At 36.0% G+C, this 18,117-nt stretch overlaps 1 protein-coding gene across 8 annotated transcripts in view; it reads left to right on the forward strand.

The window, feature by feature from the left end:
• Positions 1-18,117, forward strand: part of Scyl2 (SCY1-like 2 (S. cerevisiae)) — a 45,600-nt gene that overhangs the window by 11,398 nt on the left and 16,085 nt on the right. For all 8 annotated transcript variants that reach the window (XM_013022235.1, XM_013022262.1, XM_013022268.1 and 5 more), the window contains 10 exons: positions 504-701; positions 3,179-3,336; positions 4,262-4,406; positions 7,723-7,872; positions 8,829-9,050; positions 9,413-9,529; positions 10,295-10,420; positions 11,686-11,862; positions 14,547-14,669; positions 16,476-16,589. In XM_013022235.1, coding sequence (XP_012877689.1) covers positions 525-701; positions 3,179-3,336; positions 4,262-4,406; positions 7,723-7,872; positions 8,829-9,050; positions 9,413-9,529; positions 10,295-10,420; positions 11,686-11,862; positions 14,547-14,669; positions 16,476-16,589 — 1,509 coding nt within the window. In that variant the 5' untranslated portion in view covers positions 504-524. The remainder of the gene's footprint in view (positions 1-503; positions 702-3,178; positions 3,337-4,261; positions 4,407-7,722; positions 7,873-8,828; positions 9,051-9,412; positions 9,530-10,294; positions 10,421-11,685; positions 11,863-14,546; positions 14,670-16,475; positions 16,590-18,117) is intronic.

Raw genomic sequence — 18,117 nt, forward strand, 5'->3', positions numbered from 1 at the left:
TCTCTCTGCTTTCATGTCACTTTCTTTTTTTTTTTTTTTTTGGTCAGTCATGGGGCTTGAACTCGGCCTGGGTGCTGTCCCTCAGCTATTCAGCTCAAGGCTAGCACTCTACCACTTGAGCTGCGGTGCCACTTCTGGTTTTCTGATGATTTATTGGAGATAAAAGTCTCATGGACTTTCCTGCCTGAGCTGGCTTTGAAGTACAATCCTCAGATCTCAGCCTTCTGAGTAGCTAGGCTTACAGGCATGAGCCACAGGCATGAGCCACAGGCACCTTTTCTTGATGAGGGAGAACTGATGTGATACAGTTTGGTAGTTTGACTCTAAGAGTAAATTTTCACTCAGGTGGATTGAGCTCTCTGAAGACAAAACTAATGTATGAGTAATAAGTATATGACATTGTTTTGGTCATTCTTTGGGGGTTAAAATTTTCAAACTAGATTATGAGTAAGTACTTAGATAAATAGAAAGTGATTAATTCTTCTATGTCCTTTTGTTTTTAGGTAACTATAACTACTGCAGCCATGGAGTCCATGCTTAATAAATTGAAGAGTACTGTTACAAAAGTAACAGCTGATGTCACTAGTGCTGTTATGGGAAATCCTGTCACTAGAGAATTCGATGTTGGTCGACACATTGCAAGCGGTGGCAATGGGCTAGCTTGGAAGATTTTTAATGGCACAAAAAAGTCAACAAAACAGGTAAGTCACTCAGCCTAATTGGAAAACAAATCACACATGCCAAATGCCTTTAAGTACATGTTTGAGTTTTTATGTTAAGAAATGCTAAAAATTTTTTAGTGAGTTCTTAAGTGGGCTGTGCAGTTTTTGTTTCATCTTATGAGATCATACAACTGAATATGTTTATACCTTGAATCTTGTTTATTGTGACTGTCACCTTGCAATCTACTTTTGCTTGCTTGCATAAGAAATAAAATAAATAAATACTGATTGTGTATTCCTAACTGAAAATGAGTTTTAAAAGCTTTTTGACCCTACATATTTCTTTTTGTTAGCATTTTGAATTTAAGATTTTCATATTAGCAATGCTTAATCTGATAGCAGCTGGGCACTGGTGGCTCACGCCTGTAATCCTAGCTACTCAGGAGGCTGAGATCTGAGGATCGCGGTTCAAAGCCAGCCCGGGCAGGAGAGACCGTGAGACTCCTATCTCCAATAAACCACCAGAAAACCGGAAGTGGCGCTTTAGCTCAAGTGGTAGAGCGCTCGCCTTGAGCTGAAGAGCTGAGGGACAGAGCCCAGGCCCAGAGTTCAAGCCCCACGACCGACAAAAAAAAAGAAAAAGAAAAAAAAATCTGATAGCAAAGAAATAAAAATAGTCGGAAATTATCTTATATTTAAACTAATGTTAAATTTACTGGTGAAAACAAAGGGAAGGTATTTAAAAAATAGTTAATAATCTGTTTTGACCTGCGTATATATCTGTCATCTTTGACCTAAAATAGTAAATGAGTCGTTGAAAGAATTTCATGAATTTATTTTATCAACTATATGTAGTCTTCCTCCCTAAGAGTGGTGAAATTGCAGTAGCTCCGGAGTCATTTCATGTCATCTTTTTTTTTTAAGACTTTAGTCTTAAGACGCCTTGAAAAATAAACACATTTAAATTAGAAGCATTTAAAAAATGTGTTCTAACAGAACACTTGCTAAAATAAGATTTTGCACATGAATGGTGAGATAGGGGTATAAACTTTTAGGTCACTTGTTTTTAGTTCAAATTAGTATTACATAAAACCCTTACTTGATTATTTTGTGTCTCTAATAATCAAAATAACTAAGGTCAGATTTGTATAAGTTGAGCATCCCTAATCTAAATATCTCTGAAATTCTCCAAAATCCAACTTCTAAAATATATATGATTTTATTGTTGTTATTAAGGTGTTTTACAGAGGAGGCTACTGTTTCATAAATCAGTTAATGAGTACATTTCTTTTTGGACGGTGTCACCCCTTTCTTGGACAGTGTCACCCCACCCTTAGTTTTGCCCTCCAATCCCTGCTTACAGGTCACATAGTTCATTTTCCACATAGTTCTACTGAGTGCCATGACTGAATGCGTTCACTTTTCCTTCCTCCATTTCTGTTCCCCACTGACCCCCTTCAAAAGACAAAAAGCAACAACAACAAATCCCCAAAGCAAAAACAGATGAGATATGAGTACACATGCTCTTAGCAGATATAAGTTGTAAATGATTTAAAAAAGAAGTGGTAGGGGAGCAGCTTCCTGTGCTGGCAACCATTTAGACTCTGCCTGTATTAAGATGAGAAGTAGGATGATAGTATAGATTATATTCCAAAGCTGCTTACAAATTAGGTTTTTATATTAACAAGTGGTACCTGACACCTGAACCCTGACATTCAACCTATGTTTTAAAGGATTTTGAAAGAATTTCCTAGTATTTTCTAGCATTTTCAGGATTTTCTAGTATTCAGGGTTATTATTATACATTTAAAGTTAACCATTCTAACTTTGAATTATGGTTAAATAAGAGATTATTGTGTATGGAGAAATGAAAAACAATTTCTTTATACTGCTCATATCATCACAATTCTAAATCTGTTCCTCTTTAGTTAATTAATTAATAATAAATCAGTTGTACGTATTTATTTTGATGTGGACTTTTGCTAGCGAATCACATCAACCTGCCTCAGACTCCTGAGTATTGGGATAACATGTTCCTCCATACTGTTTTCCTATATTCTCTTCTTTTTTTGTTGGTAGTGGGGCTTGAACTCTGGGCCTGGGCACTGTCCCTGAGCTCTTCAGCTCAAGGCTAGTGTTCTACTACTTGAGCCACAGTACCACTTCCGGCTTTTTCTGTTTATGTGGTGCTAGGAATCGAACCTGGGGCCTCATGAATGTGAGACAAGCACTTTACCACTGAGCCACCTTCCCAGCCCTTCCTATATTCTCTTTAGATGAGGACTCTGGGAATCACCCTTTAAAGTATTTGTGAGAAAAACAGACTTTGACCAGAAAAATATCACAGTGGTGCTAAAATATTCATGGCTAATATTTTGGAAAAAAACTAATGTTTTTGAGTTATTTCTCTGTGTACACTATTGTGTGCAGATGTGTAATTTAAGTAGACACTCAGATATCATCTTAGTACTTTTATGTATTGCTTCAGTAAATTAGTTATACAATTCTTTTGTTAGGAAGTAGCTGTTTTTGTCTTTGATAAGAAGCTGATTGACAAATACCAAAAATTTGAGAAGGATCAAATCATTGATTGTCTAAAACGAGGAGTCCAACAGTTAACACGGCTTCGACACCCTCGACTTCTTACTGTCCAACATCCTTTAGAAGAATCCAGGTAAAGTTCTACAAAAATATATATAATGGATGTCCTGAATTAATATTTACATATATATTTATATTTGAAATCTATTTCAAAAAAATTTTTTTGGGGGTCTGGTCATGGGGCCTGAACTCTGGGCCTGGGCGCTGTCCCTCAGCTCTTCAGCTCAAGGCTAGCACTTTACCACTTGAGCCACAGTGCCACTTCCAGGTTTTTTTTTTCTCTGCTTATGTGGTGCTGAGGAATTGAACCCAGGGCCTCATGCATGCAAGGCAAGCGCTCTACCACTGAGCCACCTTCCCAGCTCTCTATTTCAAATATTATCAGTGAAAAATTCTTAGAAACTTAAGTGTTGTTTTGTATGGATTGGTTATTTCCCTAAAATATAACATATTTGTCATGTGCATATGTGCTCCTCTTTTGAAATATCAATACTTTTTTTCACATTTTTTATGGGTCTATATGCTAACTGTATGCTCAGCTATAGTGGTCAAAAAGGGAAAATATCAGAGAAGTATGGAATGCAGTAATTGCCTGAGAGTAGGAGTCTTTGCTCATTTGCAAGTATTTCTTGTCTTTTCAGTGAGTCATTATTGGGGGACAAAATGAGGTGTAGCTCAAGTGGTAGAGCACTAGCCTTGAGCTGAAGAGCTGAGGGACAGTGCCCAGGCCCAGAGTTCAAGCCTCATGACCAACAGCAAAAAAAAAAAAATCATAATTATTATAATAGTTTAAAACATTGAGTGTTTTATCCAGTATGGTTTACAAATCCTCTTGATTCTGTTGATTGAGGTGTGTTACATTTATGTATTTATGTGAAATTATACAAATTAAAAAGAGTCTACCTTACTGGTAACTTAATAAGAACTTTGATATTTCATGTATATTTGACTTTAATAATGTGTAAAATGATAGTAATACATATGTTTTTTTAAAACAGAGATTGCTTGGCATTTTGTACAGAACCAGTTTTTGCCAGTTTAGCCAATGTTCTTGGTAACTGGGAAAATCTACCTTCCTCTATATCTCCAGACATTAAGGATTATAAACTGTATGATGTAGAAACTAAATATGGTTTGCTTCAGGTATGTATTTCTTCATTCAACATGTAAAAGGGTTTTTAAAAAAGTAGTTTTTAGTTATTTATTAGCCATGTAAACTACTTTATGTAAATCTTTGATTCTTAATAACAATTTGAAAACTATTTCTATGGTCCATATTTTTTTTCCTGAAGTTTATTAGGCTTAAATGGTATAATTCTTTTCATGTGTGCTGATAATGGAGCTTAAACTTGGTTCCTTGTGCTCTATCTATTCTGCTTAAGGCTGGTACTCTACCACCTGAGCCACACCTCTGCTTGGAGCTTTTTGGTGATTAATTAGAGATAAGAGTCTCGGGGACATTGCTGCCTTGGCTGGCTTCAAATCGTGATCCTCCGATCTCAGGCCTTCTGAGTAGCTAGGATTACAGGGATGAATACCAGTACCCGACTCTTGCATTATATGCCATGTACATATATTTTATAACAGAATGTAAATTATAATGAGATATTTAATAAAAAATGGTCTACCTCTAAAAATTTAGTAGCTAATAAAGGGGTACTATTAATGTTTTATATATGTCTGCTCTTTTTCAGGTGTTCTTTTCTCTATCAGAATAGTATCTTCCATACCATAGAGTAGATCAGTGCAGTATGTACTGAGTTTCTTGACAGGGATCATATATTTTTTCAAAAATCTTTTAGAGGTATTACTAGCATAAGATAAAGTACCATATGCAAAGTAAACACTCCTGTAAGTTTGTCATATACATACCTGTGAAACCTTGAGCAAAGTCAAGCTACTAGTGTATGTCCATTACCATCAAGGGTTCCTCAAACTTCCGGTAGTCCTTCCTTCATACTCCTTGTATACTCTCTGTGTTTCACCCAGGAGATCACTGACCTTAGATCAGTCTTTTTTTTCCCTAGAATTTTTTTTTTTAATTTTGAAAATACCATACAGAAGGGTTACAATTACATAGGCTAGGTAATGAGTACATTTCTTATCAAGCATTGTTGCCTCCTCCTTTGTTTCCCCTCCCTAGAATTTTTTTTTTTTGTCTGGTCATGGGGCCTGAACTTTGGGCCTGGGCACTGTCCCTCAGCTCTTCAGCTCAAGGCTAGCGCTCTACCACTTGAGCCACAGCGCCACTTCCGGCTCTTTTTCTTTTTGCTTATGTGGTGCTGAGGAATCGACCTCAGGGCCTCATGCATGCAAGGCAAGAGCTCTACCACTGAGCCACCTTCCCAGCCCCCTCCCTAGAATTTTTAAGTGGAATCCTATGGTGTATATTCTTTTAGTCTTCTTTCAGCCAACTTGGCAATTTTTGAGATTGACCCATTATGTTATATTTACTTGATGATATATATACATATCAATAGTTCATTTTTTTATTGCTGAGTACTGTTGTATGGATATGTAGCTTATTTATTTGTTTACCTCTTGATGGTCATTTGGATTGTTTCTACTCTTTTTGCTATTGTGAAAAAGCTCTTGTGAGTATTTGTATGCATTTTTTTTTTTTAGGGACATGTACTTGCATCTTATGTTCTTTTTTTTCTTTCTACGCTAATATTGGGGCTTGACCTCTGAGCTTCATGCTTTCACTCAGCTTTTTTGCTCAAGGGTGGTACTCTGCTACTTAATCACATTCCTAGTCCATCAGTTTTCTGGCTAATTAGAGAAAAGTCTAACAGACATTTCTCCTTGTTTGTGTGTGTGTGTGTGTGTGTTTCCCTCTATGCTGGCCTTGAACTACAATTCTCCCTGTCTCTCCCTCCTGAATAGCTGGCATTGCCGATGTACATTGCCATATTAGGCATCTAACAGGAACTTTTAAAGATGATTCATTGGTATATTTGTTCATTCAGAAACAAGTATGTATTGGATTGTATCTGTTAGGCACAATTCTGGCTGCTGTATGTAGAGAACAAAACAAAAAATCATGCCTTTTGCAAACATTTGCATGTGAGAATATAGACAATGAAATTTTGATAAGTGCTATGATGAAAAAGAGTTTAAAAAGGAATGGTTTGTATGAGGGAGAGAGGAGACTTGCACTTTAAATGGGATAGTTCAGAATATCTTACTATAAAGGGGACATTTTAGAAAGGACTTGGAAAAGTCAAAGCAAGTCATATGGATACCCAGAGGAAGAATTGATATATTTTGGATTTTACTCTGGAAGAAAGGGGAAGAAAATTTAGAGGGTTTGAGCAAGAAAGTAATGATCTGAGTTACATTTTAACAGATTGTAGGAGAAATAGTTTTGGATTTCTTAGAGGGTAAGACAAAAGAATGACATCAAAGTGGATATAAGACAAGAAAATATTCAGTTAATCACATCTGGACTTTAGAACAGAGGCCTGAGCAGAAGTTGTTGGAAACAGTCAGCACATAGGTGATAGTTAAAACTGTGAGAATAATGAGAATATGGGAGGAGGTGGCAAATCATAGTGCTTCAAACCTTGGGAGAAATAAGGAAACTAGCAAAACAGGAGTTTATAGAAAACCAAGAATAAAAATATTCTGGAAATCAAGATTACTAGCTTGCCCAAACCTCCTTCTTCCTGGAAACAAAAAAATCCAGCCTTTGCTTCTGGGTAAAAAATTTGATGACAATCTCTGGTACACATATAAAAATGAGCAATTATCAGTCCAATGCAAGTAAGTGAACATCAACTGAATATATAAACACTAAGTATGATATTCAGCAAACTGAATTTCAATATGAAGTATTAGTCAGTAGAAAATCTTAATATTCATTCTCTGTATCTAAAGAACTAATTAGTGAATCTAGATTAATTCCTTCACATTTCAGACTATGGAACTAAATAAATCTTAGAAGCTAAAATCACTTCCGCTTATATGACTATAAAAAGGAGCTTAATACAGTTGTCCCTTACTATATCATGGTTCACTTACGGCTTCACTGTATCAATGTTTTTTTAAAAAATACATAGTGATTCCTCAGCTATTGCAGGAGCTACATTCCAGACACCCCACAGCAGGTGAAAACTGTGAAGTAGCAATAAGTGAACTGTGATATAGTGAGGGATGACTATCTAACACTGCTACTTCTTAGGTTTTCACCTATTGCGGGGGTAAGTCCCGAGATAGGTGAGGGATCACTTAGTTGTCTTTAGTTTTGCTTATCAGGATTTTTCCCACTAATGTTTAGATTGACCTGCAACTAGAAATATTGAGACTTCTGCTTTTATGATGAAATTTGATTGCTAGTTGATATGTAAAATTCTTTACTGATATAGCTAGCAATAATTAATAAGATTTTCATGAGACATTTTGATGTAATTGAAAGGACTTTTATTCAATAAAATACTGCCTATTTTCCCACTTATAGGTATCTGAAGGATTGTCATTTTTGCATAGCAGTGTCAAAATGGTTCATGGAAATATTACTCCTGAAAATATAATTTTGAATAAAAGTGGAGCCTGGAAAATAATGGGTTTTGATTTTTGTGTGTCATCAACCAATCCTTCTGAACAAGAGGTAATCATAGAATTAGTGATTGCATCTGGAATGAAGTAAAAAATTCAGTGTAACCCAGATAAATGTGTATAATTAGACTAGTAGTACACGGGTATGTTTAAGTTTATAGTTTTAGTAGATGGCTCATGCCTGTTATCCTAGCTACTCATAGGACTGAGATCTGAGGATCACAGTTCAAAGCTAGCCCAGGCAGAAAAGTTCTTGGAGACTCTTATTTCCCAAGAATTACATTTTGAAGACCTAGAGAAGTTTATGTTATTCAATCCATTCCATTATTTGTCTTCTTTTTCAAAGTAAATATGAGACTGGGCAGAGGGAACATTCCTCGTTACATTATCAGAGCCCTTTCATTTATTTCTGACAAGCTTACCAAAAGAATTAGAGTGACTAAAGAACATCCATAGTTAACTATGACTTCCCTGGGGATATGCTGTTAGCAAGTTATTTTCTTCTGTAGTGGTTTTCCTCTGGGTATTTTGGCCTATCTACATGAATACAGCTATTCATTTAAACAACCATTTTTAAGGGATTTAGGAATAATTGGTATTGGTTGCATATACACTGTTGTTGAGGCACTGTACTATGTCTGACTAGTACACTTTTATTCTTGGTATAATCTCATGAACCTATTAACTAAGTCATATAACTAGTGAAAGTATAAAGTTTCAAACAACAGTCTGTCCTAGCCCGTAAAACATGAAGCCTGTGTATGACATGGGGTAAACTTTGAATGTTTGTTTACTCACTGCATTTTGTAGTAATTGTATATCTTCTAGACGAGACTTCAGTAGTTTCTGAGTTAAAAGAGTTGTGTATACTTTCTAAATTTGGCAATTTTAAAAATTGAAGATGATAGTGACATTTTTACTTGTTTAGGTAAATTGCTACAACTTGATAATAGTTTACTTTCTGTAAAAGTATTTAACCTGTGTTATCTCTTTTCTGTCTCATTGCAGCCTAAGTTTCCTTGTAAAGAATGGGACCCAAATTTACCATCACTGTGTCTTCCAAATCCTGAATATTTGGCTCCTGAATATATACTTTCTGTGAGCTGTGAAACAGCCAGTGATATGTATTCTTTAGGAACTGTCATGTATGCTGTATTTAATAAAGGGAAACCTATATTTGAAGTCAACAAGCAAGATATTTATAAAAGTTTCAGTAGGCAGTTGGATCAGGTATTTGCCTATCAATATTTTCTTGCATGCAAAACTAAGCATTATTTTTCTTCTATAATGTGGTCAGAAGTTCTTGAGATGGATGTCTTATTTCAAATTTGTATAAGAATAATTTCTATAAATAATGAAGATTAGACTTTTGCTAGAGTGAATATTGAAATATGCTCTAAAAGACTGGAGATTTTAGGAATGGAAATAATTTCAGGTATTAAAGAAAAGTATTTTAATTACTCTGTAACAATAGACTTAGTGTTTTGTTTGGTCTATAAATATGTGGAAATTTAAAGTGGTTTCTTAGATTATTAAAATGTATACCTTTTAAAATAGTTTATACTCATGTAATATTACTACTCTTTGAATAGTTGAGTCGTTTAGGATCCAGTTCACTCACAAATATACCTGAAGAAGTCCGTGAACATGTGAAACTGTTGCTAAATGTAACTCCAACTGTAAGACCTGATGCAGACCAAATGACAAAGGTAAGTATGCTTGGATCACTGCATTAGATGAATAGACAAAAAATTTTTAAAAAAAGTTAAAGTAGACAAAGCTCTTCTAAAGCAAGATTTTGTCTCCACATGACATGTGTTCTTGAATGTATTAACTATTCAATATTTAATTTTAGCTATAGGCTCTCCTCCAATAATTGTAATTACATATGCAGACATTTTGAACTCCCTGAGAAGTCAAAGCCTATAAATCACTCCTGGATTTTGGAATATAGTATTCTTTTTGCTCTCAAGATTTTCAGTAGGAGCTGAAAGTGTCTGCCTTACTTAGTAGGTAATAAGCCTGTAGTAACCCTTTTATACATTGAGGACCATCTACTTGTGTTTCCCTTTTGAGGAAATAGTTTAGACAGCAGGAGTCATCATGGGCAAGAGCCGAATCCTATTTCCTAGAACCCTAGAGACCTATAGAGGGGCACATTAAATGATCCCCCCAAACATCCACATCATAGTCTCCACAAAAGATATTTTACTTAATTTTTCCAATATCTTAGAGTTGTATTAACAAATGCTATTGCTCAGCGTTTGCTAACTGGTAGCAAATTTGATAACTGATTTTGAAGAACTTGAAAAATTTATTTTCTTAATATGATTTTTAAAAATACAACTTCTATTAAAATGATTATCATTTTGTTTAATGTGTCTGATTATTTTCTCACTGTATTGTACGTGGTTGTTTCAGTTGTATGAAATACTCTCAGTATTTATCAAAATAACTTATTTCCATATTTTTAGATTCCTTTCTTTGATGATGTTGGTGCAGTAACACTTCAATATTTTGATACTTTATTCCAAAGAGATAATCTTCAGAAATCACAGTTTTTCAAAGGATTACCAAAGGTTCTATCAAAACTGCCTAAGGTTTGTTGTTTATCAATTTCTTATTGTATCAGTGTTTAAGATTTTTTTTTTTGGGGTCCGGTAGTGGGGCCTGAACTCTGGGCCTGGGCACTGTCCCTCAGCTCTTCAGCTCAAGGCTAGCGCTCTACCACTTGAGCCACAGCGCCACCTCCGGCTTTTTTCTTTTTTGCTTATGTGGTGCTGAGGAATCGAACCCAGGGCCTCAGGCATGCAAGGCAAGCACTCTACCACTGAGCCATCTTCCCAGCCCCAGTGGTTAAGATTTTTTAAAATTTACTTTGATTTACTATAAAAACTATTCCAAGAAATAAGGCAACTTTTGTGCTTAGTACCTACATGATTATAAAATGTGGCAGACTATAGCTGAAAAACTCAATTACAGTGCAAAAAAATTAACTGAAAGCCACAAGGATGCTGCCCCATGTCAAATCAGCAGTTGGACATCAGACTGTAATTATGGAGATGACTGCTCAATCATGAGTTAAGGATGTAGTTCTGTATTGATAGTAGCCTGTCCAGTTCCTTTAACTTTTCCTCTCACTTACTAAACTATGAGTGTAAAATAGTCTAAAATCACTGCTTGTAAAACTAGTAATTCTGGCAAAAATGTTTCCAGTGTTTTAATCTATCACATAACCAGTGGCCACTTACTAATTGTCTAGTCTTTTACTAAGGTGGTAAGATTATGGAGAGAAAAGAGAAAAATGCTGTCCCTGCTCTAAAGGCCATTATGGTAAATATAAATAGGTTAATATGCATGAAGCAGCAATTAAAAATACAGGACATTAGGAATTAAGAATAGAAGCATCAGTGAAGACTTAAGTGGTGAAGGCTTCCTAAATACAGGACCATCTATCTTTTTTTTTTTTTTGTCAGTCATGGGGCTTGAACTCTGGGCCTGGGTGCTGTTCCTGAGCTCTTCAGCTCAAGGCCAGCGCTCTACCAATTGACCACAGCACTACTTCCAGATTTCTGGTGGTTAATTGGAGATAAAACTCTCACGGACTTAGTTTGCTTGGACTAATCCTACAGGCATGAGCCACCAGTGCCTGGCCCATCTATCTTCTTTTACCCAGATAGTCATAGCTTATGCCATTTGTTTTGGCATAATTAGCAAAAGCATTTTTTTTTCACAAAAATGTATTTTAATTCCAACCACAAATTATATGATCATTTTACCTAAAGAGATAAAAGTCTTGAGGCTTCAATGTTAATGCTAAAGAACTGAAATCAATCGATTTTATAAAAATATTTTTGTTTTTCAGCGAGTCATTGTGCAGAGAATTTTGCCTTGCTTGACTTCAGAATTTGTCAACCCGGACATGGTACCTTTTGTTTTGCCCAATGTTTTACTGATTGCTGAGGAATGCACCAAAGAAGAATATGTCAAATTAATTCTACCGGAACTTGGTCCTGTATTTAAACAGCAGGAGCCAATCCAGGTATGTTGTAGGTTATGTTGCATATTTATAGGATATTATTCATAAGGATGATTGTTACTGAAACAAAAGAAGTAATTATATGAGTTAAAAGACTGTGACTGTATGACTCTTTTTCATTAGCTGTTTTGCATATGTTTGAACCATCCATAAAATTATAATTACACTTTGTAGGTGAATGTGTTTAACTTTCTATAAGTTTTCATCTCAGGAAATAAATTACAATGAAAATTTTTTTATTAATAAGTTTTTTAAATTGTGAAAATACTGTACAGAGGGGTTACAATTACATGAGCAAGGTAGTGAGTACATTTCTTATCAAGCATTGTTGCCTCCTCCTTTGTTTACCTTTACCATCCCTACCCTCAAAATGTTAATTTTTTTCTTGTACTTTTAGGTATTTTTGTTTTGTTATTTCAATCTTGAACTTGTAAATGATTAGCTCCAATTGTTCCTCTTTATTTTCTTGGTAAAATGTACTTTCATTAAAGGAAAAAAATGCTTAGATTACCATTGAAACAATGTACTTATGTAATGTGTATGTATAAGTGAAAAAATACCTATTATATATAATATATGCTTGACAGATTCAAGATCATCTCTGTTTCAAGTTCAGAGAGGACATAAAACTGGGTTTGACTCCAGGACTACTTTATCTCTTTACTTGAAGTATGACTTAGATTTATCATTAATTACCATCTTAAAGCTTCCATTTCCTCCTTTCTAAAATGAAAGGGGTTATTGAGCTGAAATTACATTTTCTGGCACATAGTAAATATTTTTTTTTCTACCTCTGCATGGCAATAGCTTATTAGCTCTCTGATGTAATAGCTGTGACTTTGTGGTTCCTTTGGGAAGACGGAATATAGAAGGTAGTATATGGTGAGAGTTCCTGTGGACTTGGGAGGAAGCAAGGAAGGTGAATACAGGACTGAAGCAGGGCTTCCTGTCAGTACTCAAAGTACAGAGAGGGGAAGTTGATGGAGTCACATATTCCCCAAGATATGAATGAGTCAAGATAGTATTCTGAGAAGTCCATGACCTGAATTCTATGTTGCCTCCATTCTTTGGTTTTCCCTTTTTTCTTGGAGGTGGAGGGTGAGGCGTCAGTCATGTGGGTTAAACTCAGGGCTTGAGTGCTGTCCTTGAACTTTTTCACTCAGGGTGAAGCCCTGGTGTCACTTCTGGCTTTCTGATAGTTAATTGGAGTTAAGAGTCTCACAGACTTTCCTGCCTGGGTTGTCTTTGAATTGTGATCCTCAGATCTCAACCTCCTGAGTAGCTAGGGTTACAAGTGTGAGCCATCAGTGCCCTACTCTGATTCTTTTTCCTTTTTAGTTTCCAGTTAAAAATTCTTCCTGAGGACTCTTTTAGGGGAGGAACCCAAAGGAATGATGATAAACTTTATCAAAATGAAGTGCAGGAAATGGAAACAAGAGGTTTCTTTTTTGTTTCTTTTTTTTTCTTATTTCTTCATTTTTCTGTCTTTTGGGAGGGTAAGAGGGGAACAAAAATGGAGGGACAAAGGGTGAATAAAATGCAGCAGTGGTACTCCGTAGACAGTATGTTGGTAGGGATGGGAGGGGGAAACTGGAAGAGGGCAAAGAAGGGATAACAAAAAGAAATTACTCATTACCTGACTTATGAAACTGTAACCCCTCTTTATATAACCTTATTAGTAACAATAAAAAAAATTCTCTTGAATTTTTTTTTATTCTTTGCTGGTCATGGAGCCTGAACTCTGGGCCTGGGCGCTGTCCCTTAGCTCTTCCGGTCTTCAGCTCAAGGCTAGTGCTCTACTACTTGAGCCACAGCGCCACTTCTGGCTTTTTCTGCTTATGTGGTGCTGAGGAATCGAACCCGGGGCCTCATGCATGCAAGGCAAGCACTCTACCACTGAGCCACCTTCCCAGCCCTTCTCTTGAAAAATTTTAACTGAGCCTTGGCAAAACAATATTCTGATTAATAGAAGGGCTAGTTTGTTCTTTGTAAATTAAATAAGTGGAGGAAGCTTGGTTTAAAAAAAAAAAGCCTAGGTCAGTTAAAAATGTTTCTTTCTAGAATTTTTCCTTACAGATTTTTTTCTTTTCTGTATCCTCTCTTCTCTCGAACTTCATAAATAAAGAGATAAAATTTACTTTTTTCTGGCATTTTTTTGTTTTTTTTGGGTCCGGTCGTGGGGCCTGAACTCTGGGCCTGGGCGCTGTCCCTCAGCTCTTCAACTCAAGGCTAGCGCTCTACCATTTGAGCCACAGTGCCACTTCCAGCTTTTTCCTTTTTGCTTATGTGGTGCTGAGGAATCGAACCCAGGGCCTCATGCATGCAAGGCATGTGCCCTACCACTGAGCCACCTTTCCCAGTCCCTCGGTCATTTTTTTAAAGTGTGTTAAAGCTTTTATTTTTCCCCAGAAGCTTTCTGAACAGTGGGTATTTGTAGGTGATGTATTACTGTAGATAGTAAAAACTAGAAAATTAGTCTTTATTTAAATCATTAGACGGAAAGCAGATTCTAAGTGGTATGCTTCCAGAAATGTCAGAGGCTTGATTTGTATGTTTTTGTCTTCCACGCCTTCAGGCTAGCAACATGGTGAGTGTCAAAATATATAACTCATTCTTTTGAAAAACAAAACCTTTATATTTTGGCATATGTTGAATCTTATCATATATTTTTTTTTTCTTATAAACAGATTTTATTAATTTTCCTACAAAAAATGGATTTGCTGCTAACCAAAACTCCTCCTGATGAGATCAAGAACAGTGTCCTACCAATGGTTTACAGAGCACTGGAGGCTCCTTCTATTCAGATTCAGGTACTGCATTTGATTTGTTTATGTTTTGTGCTAACTTAGATTCTTAAAACAGAAGAAAGATAAAGCATATTTCAGGATTAAGTTATAACATTTTATATAGAACTCAGTAGTGAATCTGTTTGTCAAAATTACATTATTGACACTGTTATTAAACATATTTACTCCTAACTAAAGAATTAAATGATTCATGATTCATAAAGGAATTTATTCTTGATAGGTGCCTTTATCATAAGTAGATTTATTGCTATCATCAGAAATGCACTATTATGGAAGAAAGTTTTATTTATTGTAGCTTGAATTATGTATACCTCTTTCTACTTCTAATTGGATAATTATGATTGAAAAGAAAAGGGCATAGATGTTATGTTTCCTGTACTTGTAATTTTCTTTTATGTTTGTTAATTCAGTTTTCTATTTAGAAATCCTGTTCCTAGGACTAGGGGTTGTAACTCAAGTTGGCAGAGCACCTCCCTATTAACCTAAGTTTAAATCTCAGAACCACAGAAACAATACCAAGAAAACCAGAATGCAATATTGTCCTGCGGTGAGGTTAATTTGTATGGCAAGGAGATGAAGAAGCACATTGCCAGGCTTTTGTCCCACAAAGACAATCTTGAAACAGTATATACTTGTCAAAGGTTCATTTTATAGTCTTTGCTATTAAAATTCTGGTTCTTTGGATCTCTGTCTGGAAAATCATTCTGGATTGCTGTTAAAAATGTAATTTTAGGAAGTAGAAGTGGCACAGCACCATCCTTAAGTGAGTAGTTTAATTTTTTTTTCATTTTGGAAAATTCTTTTTTTTTCTTTTTTCCTGTCATACTAAAGTTTGAAGTCAGGGCCTCTTGAACTTGAAAAGGTAGCTGCTCCATACCCCTAGCTCTTTATTTGCTGTGTTCAGATAGAGTCTTGTGTGTCCAAGGCTGGCCTCAGACCCTTAACTTCCCACATAGCTGACATTGTATTTGTCAACCATAATACCCATCTTGTTACCAGCTTGTTGCCTGGGCAGGCCTCAACCCTTGATCATCCCAGTCCTGCCCCCTGAGTATCTGGGGGCATGTTTCTCCATGCCCCGCTGGAAAATAGATCCTGTATTAAGAACATCTTTCGTACAAAAGTTTCATACTTTAAAGTTTAGTCTTTTTGTCAGCAAACAGACTCAGATAAAGAAAAACAGAATTTTTAAAGCATTATTTACTGATTTTTTTTCTTTATCTGCTATGCTGGCCTGGAGAAACTCTCTTAAGTTCTGGGCTTATGGGTGTGTACAACCACATCTGGCCTAGTTTGTTAGAATTAAGATGACACATTTTAGGTCACTCTGTTGACTCATTTCAGTTTGTCTACTAAATTTATTTAAGAGTGTGAGATTGATGTTATTTTTTACCCTTATAAGTAGATTGAGTGGGAGAGATGTGTCTACTTCTACTTGTTAGCTCTTTCTAAAGGAATTGTAGCCAAGTATAGTAGTTGCTGTCTATAATCCTAGTCCTTAGGAAGCTGAGGCTGAGGGATTTCTAGTTCTAGGCCATTCTGTACTGCATAGCAAGAACTTCTCTCAAGGCAAAAAAAAGAGTTGCAATTATAACCTTTTGATACAACACCATAGCCTCTGTGTAGCCAAACTGGTTTTAAACTGATTGTAACTATTTTTATTTTCAGAGAGTTGTGGAAAGGACCAAATAATATAACATGTGAAAATTCATTTTTAACTGACAAATTAGCCATACAGAGGCAGATTGTCTTTGAATATAAGAAAAGATGAGTCTTTCTCTAAATTGATGAGATGTATTTTTTTAATAGGAACTCTGTCTAAACATCATTCCAACCTTTGCAAATCTTATAGACTACCCTTCCATGAAAAATGCTTTGATACCAAGAATTAAAAATGCCTGTCTCCAAACGTCTTCCCTTGCTGTGAGTAATTATATATTCAGTAATTTATCATTTTCTCATTTTTTAATAACCCTAAGCAGTTTGTTCACATTATTTGTCTTGGTTATAAGTGACCTCTTTGTGTGTGTGTGTGTGTGTGCACGCGCGCACACGTGTGTTTTATGTGTGTGTATACGTGTTTGTGTATGTGTATAAATAGAAAATAAGCCATAGTTTTTTCCAATATATAGATAGAATCCTGGATCCCACACCTTACTCCATGTTTCCTTAATTTGAATTCTGCAGCAGAGAAGTTGAATTGTTGTTTTCTGAATCCCTTTTTGCTTTAACAATTTATTATTTATTTAACATTACCTTTAGTCATCTGTGTGTGTGTGTGTGTGTGTGTGTGTGTGCGTGCGTGTGTGTGTGTGCGTGCGTGCGTGCATGTGTGCATGCGCGCGTGCGCTGGTACTGGAGCTTGAACTCAGGTCCTGGGCACTGTTTCTGAGCTTTTTTGCTTGTGGCTATTGTTGTATTACTTGAGCCACAGTTCTACTTCCAACTTTTTGGTGGTTCATTGAAGATGAGAGTCTCATAAACTTCTTGCCTAGAATGGCTTTTGAACCATGTTCCTTGATCCTGGATTGTAGCCCCCTGAGTAGCTAGGATTATAGGTATGAGCCACTATCACCCAGCTGAATACAGGATTCATAACATTAAATTACTTCCTAGTCAAGGAAGGTAGAGTAAATGCCATAGTTCTCATCATTTCATCATCTCTAACAAATGGAAGGACTTTACATGTTACTATTTCTTTATAGAAGTCATTCAGAATACTCTTCCATAGCAGCTTTTGAGAAGAGGGAGAAATGTCTTACCTTTGCCTGAATGTTCTTTTTACACTGATCTTTGAAAATGAGTATATTGTTAAATTTGCATTTTGTAAAGCTTGTTCCCTGGGTGATACCATCCATCTTTATGTGGTAGAGTGTGAATTTAAATAACAAAAGGTTAATAGCTTAATAGAATTATAAGCAAAACAATGTAAACAAATAATTTTACTTCATAGCCATCTAATCTGTTTTAGTTCATGTTTTTTGGTTTTTATACCACTAAAGAAGGAAATAGGTCATTACTGAAATGAGCAGGCATAGAGAAGAGAATCCTTAACTCTAGACTTTGTTACTATCTATCCTACAGCTCTGGGGTAGGTACTAACAAGTCTCCGTGCCTCTCTGAGTTTCTTTCTTTGTCATCATTAAAAGGATTTGAAATACAATCCTTTAAGGTTCTGTACCTTCATGACTGAGTTTCCAAAATGGATGGTAGTTATAGATAGCTTGATATTCTATTCTCAAAATGTCATTTCAGAATTTCCTTCCCTAAGGCTGGGAAGGTGGCTTAGTGGTAGAGCACTTGCCTTGCATGCTCGAGGCCCTGGGTTTGATTCCTCAGCACCACATAAGGAAAAAAAAAGCCAGAAGTGGTGCTGCGGCTCAAGTGGTAGAGTGCTAGCCTTGAGTTGAAGAGCTGAGGGACAGCGCCCAGGCCCAGAGTTCAGGCCCCA

Source organism: Dipodomys ordii, unplaced genomic scaffold (genome assembly GCF_000151885.1).
Source record: "Dipodomys ordii isolate 6190 unplaced genomic scaffold, Dord_2.0 Scaffold3, whole genome shotgun sequence".
Lineage (NCBI taxonomy): Eukaryota > Metazoa > Chordata > Mammalia > Rodentia > Heteromyidae > Dipodomys > Dipodomys ordii.